At 40.1% G+C, this 20033-nt stretch overlaps 1 protein-coding gene across 2 annotated transcripts in view; it reads right to left on the minus strand.

Moving 5' to 3' along the window:
• LOC116051568 (cytochrome c oxidase subunit NDUFA4) overlaps positions 1 to 5655 on the minus strand; it is an 11732-nt gene extending 6077 nt beyond the window's left edge. Inside the window, exons 1-2 of one of the 2 annotated variants that reach the window (XM_031302083.2) lie at positions 5419 to 5655; positions 1967 to 2052 (exon numbers count right to left, since the gene is read on the minus strand). In XM_031302083.2, the coding sequence (XP_031157943.1) occupies positions 1967 to 2052; positions 5419 to 5460 (128 nt within the window). In that variant the 5' untranslated portion in view covers positions 5461 to 5655. Of the gene's footprint in view, positions 1 to 1966; positions 2053 to 4036; positions 4255 to 5418 lie in introns of those variants that run through there. The other variant, XM_031302082.2, reaches the window with a different exon arrangement.
• Between the last annotated feature and the right edge of the window lie 14378 nt (positions 5656 to 20033).

A 20033-nucleotide genomic window follows, 5' to 3' on the forward strand; every position in this document is an offset into this window, starting at 1 on the left:
TATTGTACGTTTAAAATCATGGGGCTGAAATTACTGGCAGATTTCAGATCAGATATGTTTGCCAATAAGTAAGAAAAACATAGTACAGAAATTATGTTTTAACTGTAAAATCTCAGTCTCAAAGTTCAGTGTATATCTTTTCACACGTCTTAAGTAACCAAATTACGAAACCTCTATCAAAATTGTTTATTTTAAGAGTTCATGTTAAAGACCAAATAGCTCATTGGCCAATAAATTGTTTTTAAAAATGTGGTTGTGCTCTAATTTGCAAGTTACTGAAATAATAACTAATCAAATCCCAAAGATTCATTAAAACATGTTTTTGTTGGCTGAGAAGGAAGAACCTGTTTTCAATGATACTGAATTAATGCTCACATCCTGTGGAGAGTTGAGCAGCATGTGAAATTATGATAATATAGATACTTGACACACTCAATTAAAATATGGTGCTTTCTTATTTTGCACACCTTACATCTCACATACTTGCCCCAATTACTTAAGGTCCAGATTCAGAACTATTTAACTAAAAAGGTAAAAATATTGTTATGATATGAATAAATACAGTCTAAATAGGAGGTTCTGCCTCCTGAAACTGACTCACTAAAGCATCACCACTCTGTTGGTCTTGTTGAACATTTTGTTCAATGTTTTGAACATTGTTCTTTAGTAGGGCTATAAGGATACAAACCCACGATTCGGTTCGTATCACGATTTTTGACCCACGATTCGATACAAACCTAAATTCTTTTGGGGAGGGGGGTTGGAGGAGAGTTATACTCAGTAAACATAATAAAACTTTTTTTCTGCCACATGGCATCGTTTTGTCACTGATTACATGCTACTTTGCAACACAGTAATACAACAGAGACCTTATTTATTGATATTGATAGATTTTCATATCGGATCGATTCAACACCAAAGATTCTTTTGTACCTTAAAATAATGTTTCCAAAAATGAGACAAGAATAATGGTAATGGTAACGGTAATGGACAATTCCGCTTCCAACCTGTAGTGGGACCAAAGAGGAAAAGTGCTTTGGTGTTGCTTTAAGGTTAGCCTACTATAAAGGTGCTGGTTGACAAGTAGCTAATGCTAATGCTTGGTCTATAACGTTAGCTAATTTTTAGTGGGTAACATAACATAACATAAGAAAGAACATAAGAAAACAACATCGTTCAACACGCTCAGTTATTTTTAGTATGATTGTTTTGACCACGGTTAACAACTCTGGGCTAACCCACGAATTCATCAGTAACGTTAACTGTATAGATAGACGACTAATCTAATGGTAATTTAGCCAGCTAGCACACCCCTGTCCACTATCACTATCATCGTCATCACTATCGCAGCAATCCAACCCCGGTCAGCACTTAACTCCGGTGCTAAGGACGCTAACGGCAGTTTACTGAACCGTCGGGAAACAGACCCAGAACAGCGGCCATTCGTAACGTTACTCCTCCGTTAGCGTCACCAGTGCCGAATCCCCCCCCCCCCCCCTTTGTGTTTAGCCATCGTTACAGTTAGCTAAATTTACACGACAAAAAGGGGATAAGGCACCAAAACGACTAATACTAATAGTAATTTAAAGATGTGGTAGCACTGGATCTGGACGGGAAGGATAACTCTGGGAGTTGTAAGGGGTGTGTCGCGATTCTGCCTTCTCACACCGCGACACAGGTTCGTGGATCTGAGTGTCGCGATTTCGGTTTCATATCGCATATCGTTACAGCCCTATTCTTAAGCTAGTAAGAACAAGGGAGAATTATTTGTCCAAAGCTCAGCGAATCTGCATTTATTAAAGGGGAACGGCTATCGGAACCTTACTTTGTTGGCAGAATTACAAATTCGCAAATAATACTCAGCTTCATGTATTCAAGGTTTGGATTCAGCAGACAACAATCTCACAGTATCAAAAGCAAGGTGGAAGAATACTACAGTACACGATTAGACAGGCGACCATCTTACGTGACATGAGGTCCTCTTGCCAGGCGGATCAGATAGAAGGTGGCCCCTGTGATGCCCAGAGTCAGGAAGAAAAATTGAGGGATTAACTGAGGAGAGAGGAGGAACGCATTAGTCCCAGACCATAGAGAGACATATGAAGGTAAACATATTCTAGTGGTTGGCTGTTCTGTGTACCATGAACATAAACTAAACCTGTGTGACACACACACACACACACACACACACACACACACACACACACACACACACACACACACACACACACACACACACACACATACACATACACAGGTAGTTGTTATTCCTGTTTTTCCTCTCCTTGCCCTCCTCCATATGCATGAGGCCCAGGCCATGTGTGAGGGTGCTCACTGTCAGCCTGGGTTGAACGGGCAAGGATGCGGTGGAAAAGAGAGCTGCTGCATCTCTGTGTATGCCAGCTTCTCCTCCTCAACACTATAGCTGTCAGACTGAGCCACAGCATCTCACACACACACACACACACACACACACACACACACACACACACACACACACACACACATATATATACACACACACACATATACACACACACACACACACACACACACACACACACACACACACATTGAGAGCGAGACATACTTGCACACATATGCACATAAATGAGCTAACGCACAGTCTGAGCACTCAAACACACGGACACACTTGTTGTGTGTGTGTGTGTGTGCGCAGATACCCTTTTATTTGATGTGCTGAGCAGGGATGATGACAGGAATTAAAATAGAAAAGCACATTAGGGGGACAGGGGGATAATGTAATATGTCATATTACACACCTAAAGCTTAGCCGTGTCAATCCTCACTCCGTGCAGCATTTTTCAACAACACTACACTGCCATAAATTTCCTGTCTACTTTGCTACGTGATACTCTATGTATGAGACAGAGAGAGTGAGGGGGGAGAGAGGCACACCACTGTCGAACATCTGTTCTCAGCCCACACAGATCTAGTCAAGCTGTAGAGCGATGACAGTTTGATCAGGTTGAACTGAAGGATGTCTCTACTCAGTTGCATCTAGACATCTGTCTTTTGTCTGATTGCGTTGCCACTTGCCTTGTTGTGGATTAGGAGAATGATAACATTTCGATATTCACTACCTTAAAGCTGTAGAGAGGAAAATATATCTCCCTCGGATACATACTCTAACCACTCAGCAAGCAACTATTTAACAACTCTGACTCAGAGCATGGACTTCCTGCTGCAGACTTTTTACTCAAGTGATCAGATGCCCAAGTGCCAGTATTGTAAAGATTCTGAAGGGCTGCAACCAACAATTATTTTCATTTCCAATTAATCTGCAGATCGTTTTATTATTTTTGTCTATTAAAGGTAATATAAAATCAGAGCTGCAACCACATAGCTGTCACTATTGATTCATCTGTCCATTAATGTTTTGACTTCTTGAATAATCAAATAATCATTTTGTCGACATTTTGCCTCAAAATACGGAAATATACCCATCATAATTTCTCAGAGGCCAAACTGATGCCTTCAAATTCTTTGTTTTATCCTGTCAACAGTCTAAAACCCCAAAATATTGCATTTGCAATTATATAATAAAAAGTAGCGATGCCTCATATTTGACATGCTGACACCAGTGAGTGTTTGGTGTTTTTGATTTATAAATTACTTAAATGATTAATTGATTATCAGAAATACTGAATTGTCATCAACAAATCGATACACTGTACGTCAGCACCGGTCTTCTGTCTTAGTCATGTACTGTGCAGTGCTGAATTCCCTGGAAAAAAAAAATTCATCGTGCACAACAAGTTTTCACTACGCACGCACGCACACACACACACACACACACACACACACACACACACACACACACACACACACACACATAAGTGTAAACTGACTGCAGACACTCAGCTTCGATCATTGAAGTGAACAAAAACAGCCACACACACACACACACACACAAACATGCGGAAGCAGGTCAGCTTTAAAAACACGCATACACACACACACACACACACACACACACACACACACACACACAAAGCGAATAATCAAGACAGGCCTGGTGTGTTGGGAGCTGTCCACTCCCTAGTGCTGATATCTTCACATCGTGCCACACAAGTGAGTGTTTTACCATTGAGCCTGACCGATATAGGAACTGTTTTATACTTGCTGGGGTTCAATACTGTTGCTGCCCTTATTACTTTTCTGGTGCTCTGCCAAACCACCCCCGTCAATCCATGAATATGGGTCACCCTCAGCATGGCTCTGAGGCAACAGGGAAAAAACAAGCACAGACAGCTTCTGCGTCTTTCTTTCTTCATATTATTATGATGATAGCAATAAAGCAAATTAACATGCCAATGATACAAAGTAATAATGTGCAGTCACAGTACTTATTTTTAATGATTCAAATGATCAAATCAGTTATAATTTCTTTATGATATATGCAACAAAGTAATCTAAGCTCAAAGGTCCACCTACCAGCTTTCAGAGCTTTCAGCTCCATCTCACGGTCTTCATTCAATTCATGGAACTGGCTAAGTTAATGTTATATTAACGTCAATACCCAAGAAAACATTTTGTAACTGCTTGTTTTGTTTGACTTACGTTAGAGGTGTGAATCTTCACTGATCTTTCGATTACGATTATCATGTCTTCGATTCGATATCACGATGCATCAAATACATTTTTCTATTAGAGCCATATAGGATATTTAATTCATAGCTTTTCAAGCTTCAAAAACAAAACCTTCTGCAGTGCTCTAATACTAAATACATTGGATACATAAAACTACAGCACTGAGCACATGGCACTTCCTGAATGTGCAAAACATAACCGAATATGTAAACAGAAAGGTTGTTAGGCATACATTAAATTGTAAACAGAAATAATCGATTATGGCCGGCCGATTATTGATGCAGCATCGTTCATGTCCACGATTCGATGCATCGATTATTTGATTAATTTCAACACCTGTAACTTATGTACACATTATTCAATTTTCTATCATATTAGACTAAGAAAAAAAGCAAATCCTCACATTTTTTAACTGAAATCAGCAATGTCTTAGACTTCTTGCTTGAAAAAACGACTGAAATGGGTTGTTTTTGAAAAAGTGTATTGAGGAGTTGGACAGAAGATGGTCCATAATATAAGTAAAATAAAAATAAAATTGGGTATAGTGATTACTAACTGCAAGTCAGTGGAATAATTGCTTTGTATGCATATATACTCTTCACATATGCTGCCCATGTGAACTTTCTAGACATATATGTACAGTATATTTTCAAGATAGATAAGTAAGTCTTCTGAATATATACAGTTTGAAAAACCAATACCCAAAGGCCTTGTGTATACATCACTAGACTATATGACAAAAAGAGCTCAATATTAGTCATAGAAATAATCATGAGGCTCATACATAAATGTGATGCAACCTACCCCAGGATGTTTCTTTGCATGTTCAAACATGGTCTTAATCATCTTTATTATTATTCCAAATGAAGAAGCAAATAAATCCACCAAAATAAAAACTGACCGTTAACTGACAAATTTCTCCATGTGAATTAAAGAAAGAGCTGTTTGTTAGATGAAGTATGTGGGCCAGTGCAGTGAAACCTGTTGCCAATCCCTTCAGCTCTGTCCCTCACCCTCCCTCCCATTGGATGAATGAGAGGGTCAGAGGGGAGAGGGAGAAGGGGGGGAGAGAGGGAGAGGCAGTCCTAATCCTCATAATCGCATCAGTTGAGGACACTGTATGTTTCCACTGAGGCTCATTGGGTACTCTGTGTCCTAAAGTGTTTTGTTATACAACAAAACTACTACCATACAGACTTGGAGGTACTGCAGCAGTGCAGCCTGCTCCTTTTAATGGCTTCATGTTTAGACCTCACACCCAGAGTGACACCATTGTGTTGGATAGATTCATTTTATATCGTTATTTCTAAAATGACGAGCCACTGTTTTTATGGATAGCCATCACTCTAAAACTTTCAATTGGTTCCCCAGTGGCCATTAAACGTTGCTGCATTTTGCAGAGCCTCTTGTATAGTGTTAAGAAGAGAGAAGTAATAGCAGCATCCAACATGTCCCTCGGGTCGACACCGTTGTACCTGGCATGATGATGGCAATTAAATGACCTATATCGTCGTATGGTTTGCAGCGCCTGCAGACTTTTCAGGCTGCTTATCAGCACTTTGCAACCTTATGTAATTAACACCAAGAATTATACTGTGCAAAATGCGCAGGCTGGTATTTCTTATTAACGTTACCTATGTGTGTTATTGTGTTCTCAACAAAAATCTAATTTTTAGCCACGCTATTGTCACTCGGTCCACCGCTTTGATCCAGGCTGAAATATAACTATTAGACAGATTGCCATGAAATGTTATACTTTGCCATTCAATGTCCCCAGAAGATGAATCCCACTGCCTTTGGTGATCTCCTAAATTTTCCTTCTGGATCACGTCAATATTTAAATTTGTTCAGTACTCTTTTATGATCAAATACCTGCAGAACTGACATTCCCATTACTTTGTGTTTAGAGCTAATAGGCAAATGCTAACATACTAAACTAAGATGGTTATTATTAGAGGTCGACCGATTAATCGGTTTTGCCGATTAATCGGCACCGATAGTTGATTGGTGGAACTATCGTTATCGGCAAAAATCCATACCGATGGTTGCGTCCGTTGCTGGAGCGGCTGAGAAGCATTCATTCATTACACAGTACGTGAGAGCTGAGAAGGGTCTGCTGGCATCATGCATTACAATAGCGGCCTCTAGAGGCGAAATAAAAACTATCACTGATGCCTCGTGTTGTTTATTTTCGACACATGTTACTGCGCGCTGCACGGAGAGAACATGCTGTGCGGAGAAGGCTGACATCAGATGCTCGTTTAAAGCATCGACAGCAAAAAGGTATGTATACAGTACATATTAATTTGTTGAATAGATGCTGCATTAGTAGAGAAAAAACAGCACAACAGTATATTTGTTTGCTTTCGAGGCTGAGATGACGCTAAACATTAGTAGTAGGCTAACTTACCTCAAGCGGTTAAAACACTGACAAAAATAAAGTCCGACCCAAATGTCAGAATCAGAACCCTAAAGGCTCGTCCACGATCCCAAACGGCACCTCTGATTCATATTTAGATCATTTAATAACAGTTAAACGTAGAGACTTACTGATTGCTGCAGCTAAAAGCTAACGAGTTAGCCGTCACTGGGGTGTCTTTGGTGTCTTTCTAGCCTTTACATGTGATTTTCTATCCAGCCTGGAACTTGTGCCTTTTTTCGGGGTTGTTGAGCATTAAATCCAAACTGTTACATCCAGGATTTATCCACTTGATGTCCATAATTCATCACGTTTTCAGTCATTTCTGCCGCTAACTCCGTGCTACCCATAGACAGTAGGTGCTACCGACAAGGGGATCTCCCATGATGCCTTTGTTTTATGTTTTCAACCAATGGGAAGGCAGGTCCGTCACACATTACGCCTTATTTGGGCATCCATGCGAGAACATATATATAGATGCCCAAATAAGGCGTAATGTGTGACGGACCTGCCTTCCTATATATATATATATATATATATATATATATATATATATATATATATATATATATATATATATATATATATCTCTATATATATATATCTCTATATATCTCTATATATATCTATATATATCTATATATATATATATATATATATATATATATATATATATCTCTATATATATCTATATATATCTATATCTGTAGAACGGTAACAGACGATCTCTGACCTGGAGGGATCTATCTTTCCCACTATATAGTGGGAAAGATAGATCCCTCCAGGTCAGAGATCGTCTGTTACCGTTCTACAGAGAAGAATGGCATCACTGTTTTGAGATTGTCCTTTATATGAATTATAATGCTCATTACATTACATTACATGTCATTTAGCTGACGCTTTTTATCCAAAGCGACTTACAATTGCTATATATATCAGAGGAGCAACTAGGGGTTAAGTGTCTTCTTGGTTGATGTATCGCCGTGGGAATCGAACCCGGGTCTCCCACACCAAAGGCATGTGTCATATCCACTACACCATCACCACCACCCATCATTATGTTTATTTTTGCACTGGATGACTCCAAATATGTAGGAGAACTGTTTTAGACAACACACATGCTTGTGTAGCATTGCTGTGGGTGTAATATCAATAAATATGACATTATTATTTTGATTATTGGCAAAAGCGTCTGGACTTTTTTTGAAACAATGTATGTATTTTGTCAACTGTATAAGTTATAAATACTATCGGTCGATTAATCGGTTATAGGCAAATACGGCCCAACCTAGCTATCGGTATCGGTAAAATCCACTATCGGTCGACCTCTAGTTATTATGGTAAACATTATACCTGCTTAGCATCAGCATGTTAGCATTGCCATTGTAAGCATGTTAGCATGCTAACATTAGTATTTTGCTCAACATACCTCTGTGCCTAAGCACACCCTCATAGAGCCGCTTGTGTGGCTATAAACGACAATATTAAAATGAATCACATTTAAGTCATAATCTTTAACGATCTTCTACTAAATAAAACAAATGTTGCCTAAAAAGTAATTAAAGAGGTTAAAAAATGAAACGGCACCCTGTAGTAACCTTAGTCTAAATCACATTTAACGGACTAAATACTAAACTTAGCTTCAGGAACAGCCTGTAGGATAAATATTTCACAGTATAAGGAAGATAACAAATTCTTCACCCATGTGTGTTCACCTATTTCCCCAACTTTTAACTTCTGTTAAACTGTATAAAAGTCCAATATTTGGGAGTGATTTATGCTGCGGTGCCTTCATCCTGCAGTCTTGTAAGCCACCATAAGTTGTTTTACTTGACGTGTGTCAGTGGAAAGAATGCTGTTTCTGTAAACCACATGACAAAAGTAATGGGTGCCATTTTTCACCCAGCAAGGATAGAGAGATTGATGTAGGTTGATGGGGAAGGAAAGGTGTTCAACAAAAGAGGATGGGAGGGGGGAATGAGATGCATTAAGACGAAAGAGGAACGAGAAAAAGTCAATACATGCTCCCCCTCCCTCATCAGTCTCCTCCATTGTTCCCCCTAACAGATTGCAGGCTGAGTGTTTAAAAGAAGAGGCAATATCCAAATCTGTTTCCCACTGGTGATGTAGCTAAAAGGAAGAGTGGCTTTAATAAGATTTTCCTTGTAAGAATGGATACAGTAGGCTGGGCCCGCTCCCAATCAAACCTTCACCACATTCATACACATACTTCATCTACACTTGAAAACAAACAACATATGAATTGACGTCTTTCTTTGTCGCATAGTTAAAGCAGCTGCAATCAATATTTTCAATTATATATTTAGGGCCCGAGCGCCGACAGCGACGAAGGCCCTTTTGAAACTGAAGGAATTATTATTTTCCCGGCAAATTAATTGCCTTTTTGAGGGGCTTAACATACTCAAAAATTGGCGGTCGCATCAAGTCTGGTGAAAATGTACGTATTTTAAGGGTTTTGGGAATAGGCGCACAAAAATGGCTCGCTAGCGCCCCCTACAAAGTTAAAAAAAATGTAGCCCCTGCAGTACGTTTAACGTAGACTCACGAAACTTGGTACACATATGTATCATGTCAAGACATACAAAAAAACGTCATTGGAGCCATACCCTAAACCCAACAGGAAGTCCGCCATTTTGAATTGAAAGTTCAAAATTAGTGTGATTTTGGCCATTTCCACATGTCGTACTTTAACAAACTCCTCCTAGAGATTTCATCCGATCAACTTCAAATTCGGTCTGTGCCATCTTAAGACATTAAAGATGAAAAATTATTAAAAGAAAAACTTTTCATCAAACGGTATGGGCGTGGCGTGGCAGCCATTTTGAGCAATTATCGATGAATGAAGAAGTTGTTGTAACTTTAGTGTACATTGTCATATCTGCGCAATATTTCTCAGGTTTGACAAGGGTCCAGGCCTGAGGACATCTACACAACAAAATTGACTTTTGGTCGTAGCGCCCCCCGCTGGCAACAGGAAATCCGCCTTATATGACAAACATCATCCGATTTACATGAAATTTATAATGTGTCGTCTACATGCGATACTGAGCTGACCTATACTTTAACCACACCCATGTACTCAAGCCACGCCCCCTTATATGGCTTTTGAACCATTTAAGGTACAGTCTTGTGTGAGGTATCATTGAACTCAGCAGGGAGTTCCCTTTTCATTGGTGACGATTTGCAGTGTCTGAGTGCCACACAAATGCACGGTCCGCCAGTAACCCCAACGTGCGCAGAGGAGCGAGGGCCCATCCAACGCTGCTTGCAGCTTTAATTATGTATATATTTTCAATCAATCATTTTTTTTTTTGTCACTGTCATTGTATGAGGTACAATTCCAGTGAAATTGTATCCCATCAGCTCCTTTTAACTTTTGCATTATTCATCATGAAGCAGAATGTGGCCGTCAGATTGGCACAGAGAAAGAGTCACCTGGTTGAATGGCATCGGCATTCCAGGATCCAGTCAAGTCTCAATGAAAGGACACCATAGCTTCGGACATCCGGCTGGAAACCGACACAGGCATGGAGGCCAGCTCACCGTCCGACGTCTGCTAGTTGGATGCCCAGCCCTGAAATGGCAGTCGGTGTTCACTCCTCCCCGCTTGCCTCAGTAGTCCTACTGATGTAGAGATGGAGATAGATACAGAGATGGTCTTGCTTGTCCACGTAGTCGGGATCGTAGCCACAGGTTATAGCTAGGGCTGTCAAACGATTAATTTTTTTGTATCTTAATTGGGAATCAAATGAATGCAAAGAAAGTTACTATCATCCGGTTACTAGATCCGGTGTGGTGTTGTAGTTTTTCTAATGTTACTAGTTGTTGTAACAGCATGTGAAAAAAAACTACAAAGTTTGCTAGGCCAAAATGAACGTTAATCTCGCAATAAAAAAATTGACGCCGTTAAAATGGGTTTGTGTTAACGCCGTTAATAACGCGTTTAACTGACAGCACTAGTTATAGCTGATAGCCATCTTCACCCTTCACCTCTGATGTTGGAAAACTTTGTAGCAGAGTCAGCAGGAGACTGGTGAGTTGATTTCCCTATCCTAATGAGCAACTTGTAGTCATGAGATGGCCACAGAGATGGTTTTGCTAGCTGGAGCTCATCTTCTCCGACTTTTCATCTGGTTGGTGATTTGAAAACCACTCATAGCCACATGTCATCACCATCCTATGCCAACCACATAAAGTACAACTAATATTTGTAAAATAGACATTTCAGCATATGTAGGTCCACACCTTTTAGAATATACTCCAAAAAACCTATAGTCCATATTAGGGATGCAGTAGTCTATATCCACGACGTTCCACTTCTGGGATTGCTCTCCCCTCAGCATTTTAGTGTCATCCAGCTCATTGTCTTGTGTTTGTTTTCCCACAACTTTACCTCTTCACTCTCCCTGCTCTCAGAAGTCGTATGATATTGGTAGAGACCAAAACGGAGCTAAAAGGAGAGTGAATATTGGCCTTATATTCATCAGAAACCCTATTCCAAATTAATGCTAATGTTACTGTGTGTCTAGATCAACGATGTTCCACTTCCGAGATTGCTCCGGTGCCACCGGAAATTCCGCCGAATGTCTTTCATTTCGGCCGGATGTCCGTTACCTTCCGCTTTCTTTGTGTTGGCATTTTAAACTCTGGTTGATTTATGAGGACTATGGTTAACTGCTCCTCAGATCTCTGCAGGGTAAATCCAGACAGCTAGCTAGACTATCTGTCCAATCTGAGTTTTCTGTTGCACAAATAAAACAACCTTTGAACATACACGTTCCACCAAAACAAGTTAATTCCTGAGGCTATTTTGCAGAGGCGCCGTTGATCCGTGCGGCGCGTAACACCGCCCAAGACGATTGTGATTGGTTTAAAGAAATGCCAATAAACCAGACCACATTTTTCTCCCATCCCTGAGTGCTGTGTGGACTCGCCAGACCCTCCTCCGCAGGTGCTGTGGAGGAAGGTCTGGCAATGTGAGACTACTGTGTCTGCTTGATGTGTAAACAAGCAACTATTTGCTAACTAGTTTGCCATATCAACGTTAAAGGTGATATGTCAATGTTGCTCACAGCTAGTTTCCGCGGCCCCCAAGTGGCCAAAAGTCAGTTATTGCAGGTTTAAAACATTTAGAAATGTACCCGTATCTTTTTTGCTCATTTACTATCAATGTCTTGCTTTCTCCGTCACAGACATTCACACACACTGGCGCAAATATACAGACTTGGACAAACACACACCTCACCTACAGCGAGGCAACCTGCTGTATTCCAGAAATCCACCACATGACCCGACACACACATTCAGAACTCCTATACATTTTCAACAAGTTTTTCTTTCATTCCTTAGAGTGGTGCGCAGTCGTGAGTCCTCTCACTGACACGACTTTGAAACATCCAGGGAATGCAGCAGCGTTATCCAAACTCAGTCTGCCCCACTGTACAAATAAGGGGTGACCCCACCATGTGATCCCACCAGGACAGCTTCCGAATTATAGATGACTGTGTTACTGATTTCTCTCTTGTGATTGTGGCTCATGATTGTACAGAGATTGACTCTGTGACAGTTTATTTTGAATTTTAACCTCTATTTCCACCTCAGATAGTGGTCACAGGACCAGGGGTGCCACTATTCAATTCTAAGCCCTATAACAAGGCGAGACAGGCCCCCTACCCTGATGCATGTTATTTACACTAAATATACAAAATACTACAGGCAGCTTCCTCATTTTAAGTTGCAACTTTTTTGTCTTAAAGCTTTTGTTATATTTACTGTAAATAAACTGTTTTGTGATTGGGAATCAATAAGAGATTGGCTTTTTACCTTCACTAATGTTCCTTATATTCAGTGTATTCAGTTTAGTATAGTCTCATACTCTTACGTGGATCCCAAAGGAGTATATCTCCCCTTGTCAACTCGCTACAGGAACATCGTCTGTCTGGAAAAATTATGTACTGTGAGGTGTTTTTTATTTAACCTATACTTAAGTGCTTCATGTCCCAAAGCTGCAATTAATTTAAGTATAGACTAACAGAATTTAGTTGTGAAAGTCTTGCAATTGCACAAAGCAGAAAATACATAAACACAGGATAACAGAAGTTTGTGGGGTTCAGGTTGGAGTGGATACATTGTCCCATTATTTAAGAAAAGTTATCTGCATCGTCTGTAGCTGGTAGTATATACTACTCAATAAACTTTACATTTTGTGTATGTCGAAAAAATGCAACTGAACATATTTCCCGAATGCAAAAATTGTCCTTTTGGAATAGTTTAATCTTGCTTTTCATGTTTTATTCAGGTTAAGTCTGAAGTCAATAACCTTCCACAGACCGTGATAGCTTCTTACCAATTTCAACATCTATGGGCGCATACTGCATTGGATACAGAATATTTTGAATTACTGTTTAAAACGACAATATGATAAATAACATATAGAGAGCAGTGCAAAATCCTCTAGTGGGTTTACCTCAGAAACAAAGACTGCAGAGTGTATGAACAGAGCAGACCCTTGTGGCTGCAGTCAGTGTACCGAGTGAAGGCGTTTCTGCTTACACACCAACCAGACGGCCAACCGTCGGCAGAAAAGGCAGTTGGACTGATCAATCTCCCCGAGTTGGTCAAAAAAATGCCACAGAACACACCGAAGAGACGAGACGTAATACGTCTCCATAACAGCAGGTGCCGCTAATCTGTATTGTAGCCCAAAAATGAAAACCGGCAGCTGATTGGACGAACGCGTCACATGGGTCTTATTTCTCCGGAAATTCAAAGACAGACTGTCATGGTGGCTTGTTTAGAATACGATCTCATATTGTACTAAAATAGTTCACCGAAACGTGTTTCTGAAAACATTTTAAGCGAAAAATAGGCCATGCAGTTGCTGAATCTGAGTCTTCATTTCAGATCGACAAAGGTCAGTTTAAAAGATTTTCGTCAGATTTTGAGAGACTCTAGTCACAATCATTCCGCTCCCCGTTTCCGGGTTAGCACTCTACCAATCACATGGGTCATTTAAGTCCGACTGCCGGCAGTGCCCGCCCTGCCGATTATACATGTCAAATCGGCAAAAATGAAGGACGACGGCACGGAACACACCGAACAGACTTGAGTCACTGACCTCGCCAGACTGTCCAACGGCCGATTATCGGCTCTGTGTGTCCGGGCCTTTAAAGGTGTGGACACACAGACCACCAGACCAGCTCAGTGCAGTGGGATGTGATGGGTGTGATGGGCTGAGGAGCTTGACATGACAGTGACCGTGTACTGCCAGAACTAGACATCATCAGCTGATTTTTTTTCTGATCACAGATACATTAGTAACGGCTTATATGTCAGCTGTTAAATGATTAAAAAAAATGCAGAAAGATATGTTTGAGGTTATACTGTAGTGTTAACAGTATATAAGCTTTGCTGCTTTAACCACACAGAGAGATGAACTTATTTTTCCTTTTTAGAGAAGTCTTGGCCAAGAATTACAAAGCAGAAGAGTGGAGATTACATCTGCAGGGAATTCTCCATCTGCGAGTGATCTAATTTCAATTTCTAACCATCAGTGCACATGTAAGAAAGTCATAGTTAGACTATGGCCATCGTTATTTGCGATTTCTCCGAGCAGAAGGTGGAGGAGAAAGTTGTTCTTAAAGCAGAAGGCATTTCAGCTAATAGCCATGTGTGAATGTAAGCATGAAAAACAACACAATCTGTTTCCAAGTTTTTCAAGAGGCATGAAAAATACCAGTCACCGCCACTGACAAATTGTTTCTGTACACAATAGTGTACACACACACACACACACATTTAACATCTAAACACATCCACAGAAATTACAGGAATCTGTGATACCATGGTTTGGCAGGGCACTTGTTTTTATTATTAAGTGGCACAGTAGCGCATTTCAAACCCTCCACTATAAGCAGCAGCTCCTTTCCGTCCTCACCACTGAGGTTTGGATGATGGTCACGACTTTGTGTGCCCAAACCCAGTCCCACGAGTTCTGCAATAGCTTTGATGCATTTTTCAAAAGGGCTGTGACATGAATGCCAAAAACGCATAGCTTCCAATTCCTCCAGACAGCACACACTATCCTCACCATTTCTCCTTTTGTCACATTTTCTTTGCCGTACCAGAATTTTTGTAACAATAATATAAGTTCTGTAGAGAGCCCTATACTGTACCTCACACTGCCAGCTGACAGAATTGTGGCAGTGCTGAAGTTCTGTTTTGGTACACTTTGCAATGAAACTCTGTTTCTTCCCCTCTCCTCTTTCTCTCTTTTTCTTTTTGTCTCTTTCTCTATAATGTTTTGTAAGTTAGACCGGATTTTTCTGTGGGTTTGTGTTATGCAGACCTCGGCAAAAATAAAACTGGGATACCTTGATATTGTCTCGTCTCACAATATCCAACTTTTATTAATTTATTAGTTTTTTCTTTTTCTTTTGTGATTTACTGTCATTTTAAATGAATCTCCCATCACTGCTTTGCAGCTGGATGGATTTATTTAAAGCTGCATTAATTAGTATCTTAATATTAACATTGGATAAAATGACTAGTGTGAAAGGTGTTGCTTGCTTTGTTGTGGCAAGCCACGAGAATTATTACAGAGCTTTTTAAAGGTGTGTTCAGATAACTCATCCGCACAGCGGAAAATTCACATGATGCCGTGTATCGAAAGCCTAGCGTTAGCGTTAGGAGAGCCTAACGTCGCAGAGAATCAGAAATGAAGGACAAACTTATTGTTGCCGTCTGTGGGCACTCGGAAGCTCTACGACTTATCATCAGTACTGTACATAGACTAACCAAAGGGCAGATGTTCACAAGTTGCTGAATACGTGAATAACACAAGGCGAAAATTTGCTTCGCAATTGGTCTGAACACACCTTTAGAGTTTTTTAAATCATTTAGTTTTTCTGGCCCACAAACTCTGCTGTCACAGCTATTTTCAACGAAAAAACTTTCATTTACTTCCTGTATGCTACCTGCACAAAGTTGGCCTGTTTCCAGATCTGTGAATTAATTGCTGCCCACATCTCTATTATATTATTTTATTTTATTTTATTTTTTACAGCAATTCAAATTGCTCTGGCATGTGCACTCACTGGCAGCTGTTTTCCTAAAAGAAAAACAATATAATACACACAGAGGGAGTTGCAGATCAATGTGAGCTTCAATGTTAAGTCCATCAGAATAAAAACACGTTGCACAACCTTTCTCCAGTGCATAATGCTTTACCCATCAAACGTTTTTGCCTATTCTGACTTTGGTGAGGTCAGAGATTCAAAGATCTGGAACGAGATCTTGAAGGCAGGATAGCCTACAACGTTTGGTGATTGGGGGCAGAGTTGTGCAACGTGCTTTTGATTTTGGGAAAAAAACAACCAAACCAATCTAGGCGTGATTAGAAGTGGAGATGTCATCTTCCTGGTCCCAAGCCAGGAAATGGCAACAAGGGCAGGTGAGATTGATGCAGATATACAGGCTGTTGTAAGTCAACTTACAGAAATAGCTCAACATATGTTTGTGATGAACGTGAAAGATGTTAGGCTAGCACTAAACCGTTGACAGGAAAAGTTGGCAACTAGCAGGTGAACATAAAACGAGGTGGTGGACTCAAACAAAAGCAGATTTAAAAAAGACAGTGAATATTTGATTTAAAAATCGGAAATATGATTTAAAAATGAACATTACTCAGTGTCAACTGTATGTTTGTATACTAGGGTAAAGCTGGATTTATACCTTCCACATTTGTGAGGATCTGGTTTGGTACGCGTGACTTAAATGTTGTCATTCGTCCATGTCTGTGAGGGTCAAGGCGGGCTCTCCGTGTGACCGGTACAAGTCCGCGGCACCACTCTACAGTATGTCCAAGCCTTAATATGTCAATGTTGTGGATAGGAATGTCCAGATCCGATCACGTGATCGGAAATCGGGCCCGATCACGTGGTTTCAGACTCGATCGGAATCGGACGTTACCTCCCGATCAGGACTCGGATATATATGTATATATATTCTCATTTTTTAACACATCTATAGTTATGCGGTGGCACAGAGTTAGACCCTTTTGACTCCACACAGAAACAGCAACGCGTGCGGCATGACATCTCTTTGTTGCAGAGACGCTATTGGTTAAATGCCGGCAAAGTAGAACACGGAAGCAGCTTGAAGTGGAAAGCGCGAGTATGTCTGCGGTCTGGAGGTATTATAAAGTTGATGACAACAACATTGCCATAGCAAACTCTGAGAACAGAAGTGCTCTGTTTAACAGAGTTGTTGAATGTTAAAATGAGGTGAATTAAATAAAAAATAAGGAACATCCTGGATCTGTTTTTTCGCTCTTCTTTATTATTTTTTTATATATTATAGAAGTATCAGATCGGGGTCGGTATCGGTAGATACTCAAAATCAAATGACTCGGACTTGAGGGCAAAAAAACCTGATCGGGACATCCCTAGTTGTGGATTCAGCTTCTTTCGTTGTGTTTATACAATACTCTACTTGTAATACAGTATTATCATCCTGAAATGTGAAGAAAGGTGAATTCACACTTTATAAAGTCTTACACCTTTTTAGTTTGTTTGCAAATTCAGCACAAGCATGTGTTTTAACACCTGCTTCAGTTGCATTAATGCAAAGCTTAAACGCGTGTAAAAGGTGGAGGGGGTGGAAAGGAAACTAAATAAACTGATCAGATTGTTTTTCTTTCTCCTTACACAGCATAGTAATTTGAAAACATTCACTTACTGATACGGTGCACACAAATAATGCAGTTTCTTTATTGTGTGTGATTTCTAACACCACAAGTTCCCTCCATGGATGAAGCGTGAAGCATGTTAAGTGTCTGGTATTGTCAGTGGGGGAAACTCTCCACAAGCCTTATGGATTGATGCGAGTGTCATAAATTCTTCCAAATAGCCTAATATCATAATATTCGAGGCAACGTCATATCTGAATATGAGAGGAATAATAGCTTTTCCTCCTTCTGTCTGCGGGTCTTGATGAAAACCTCATTTTATTGCCACAATCATAATGGAATTATCTCCAGGTGTGATGAGGGCATTTAATGAAATCATTACAAAGGATTACTTGCTCTTTTTCATGGGCTTATTAAAAGGGCCTTTGTGATGGGAGGCTGAGTAAGAGAGGCTGTTTTCTTTTTTTTCTTTTTTCCCCTCTCCATTCTGAGTGATTGCGTGTTTGTCAGTCTGGCAGTCGCACAATTTGTGGCTGGCATAAAAGCCTGCAGGGAGCCACCAGATCTGATTGGGAATCTTAGGGAAAGGAAGAAGAAGAAAAAAAAAATACATTGGCTGCTGCAGTGTTGTATTGATGTGTTTGAACATAAGGCTCTCATTTCATGCCCTCAAAGCACACATAAAAATGTTTTTTCAATAAACGCTACACTTTGATGCATAGTTTATCTGTTCAGGCTATAATAATAGACTTTCTCTTTCTTTCTCTCTCCCTCACTGTCTCTCCTCCTCTCCTTTTTCCTTCTCCTATTCTATCTGTCCCACTTCCTCTTCCTCTCCATTTCTCTCACCTCCCTCTTCCTTTCTTACCCTGCATTGTATCCGACTACCTCTTCCAGCCACCTTTTATTGAGCATCATGTGACATCACCTCTCCCAAGTATTGAACTGTATTTAACCTATCCCTGTAAATCTTATTCCTACATTGCCAGGGGGGAGAGGTACACTATGGACGTTAAGCTTAATGAGCAGCACAGGCAAATCACAGTAGTATTGCCATCATAATTCTCCTTGATTGAGTCCTGAATTGTAAAATCAATGTCTCCTTGCCGCCTGTTCACTTGTAGTTAATATTTCTCTGTATGACAAAGCAACTTTGTTTCTACCCTCATCAACCAGCAGTGGCCTGAGGATCTCCCATACATCAGCGTTTGACGGCAAATATACAAAATAAAATATTCATCTTTATTGTTGTTATTGGCATTGCTGTTATGTCCGTTTTATCCAAAAGGAAAAGTGGCGTCCACCAGTATTTTTTTTTTTTTTTTTTTTTTTTAATGGTTATCTCATCTCACTTTAACTAAACATGCTCATTTAAGTCCAGTGGTGGAAAGAAACCAACAACATCTACAGTACTATACTTGAATTTTCAAATTTCATGCTACTTTATACTTTAGGAAAATGTTGTACTTTTTACTGCTTTAGATTTAATTGACAGCAAACTTAAAAAAACCATGGGTAGGACAATTTTACCATTCACAATTCAATACCAAGGCAAGAGGAACCGCGATATTAATACATAAAAATGTACAGTTTACTCTTAAGGAGTCCATATCAGACCCACAGGGCCGATTTGTCATAGTGTCTGGCTCCCTCTTTAATATTCCAGTCACACTTGCTTGTATATATGCTCCTAATTGGGATGATGCCAGTTTTGTATCTAGGCTGATTTCTGTTCTACCCAACATGAACTCTCACCGTTTGATCTTTGGCGGTGATATAAACTGTGTTATGGATCCGACCTTGGACCGATCTAACCCCAAGTCTATGTCTCCATCCAAGATGGCTCATGCCCTGTCTACATTTATGAATGAGGCAGGCTGTATAGACCCTTGGCGTTTTCTTTTTCCGCGTAATAAAGAGTTCTCATTTTTTTCACATGTACATCAATCATATTCAAGAATTGATTATTTTTTTATAGATAAAACCCTGCTTCCCTTCGTTAAGAAATGTGAATATTCGGCCATTGTGGAGTCAGACCACTCGCCAGTATTGCTGGATTTGGGCTTTCCCCTTAATCAAGCTCAGCGCCCCAATTGGAGATTGGACTCAACTCTGCTGGCAGATAAGAAATTTTATGAAATAATATCGACTGCTATAGATAATTTCTTACAGGCAAATAAATCAGACTCCGTATCACCGTCTATCTTGTGGGAGACACTGAAAGTGGTAATTAGGGGCGAAATAATATCTTACACAGCAACACGCAACAAAGCCAGGAAATGGAAGCAGGAA

This window comes from Sander lucioperca, chromosome 6, assembly GCF_008315115.2.
Source record: "Sander lucioperca isolate FBNREF2018 chromosome 6, SLUC_FBN_1.2, whole genome shotgun sequence".
Taxonomy (NCBI): Eukaryota; Metazoa; Chordata; class Actinopteri; order Perciformes; family Percidae; genus Sander; species Sander lucioperca.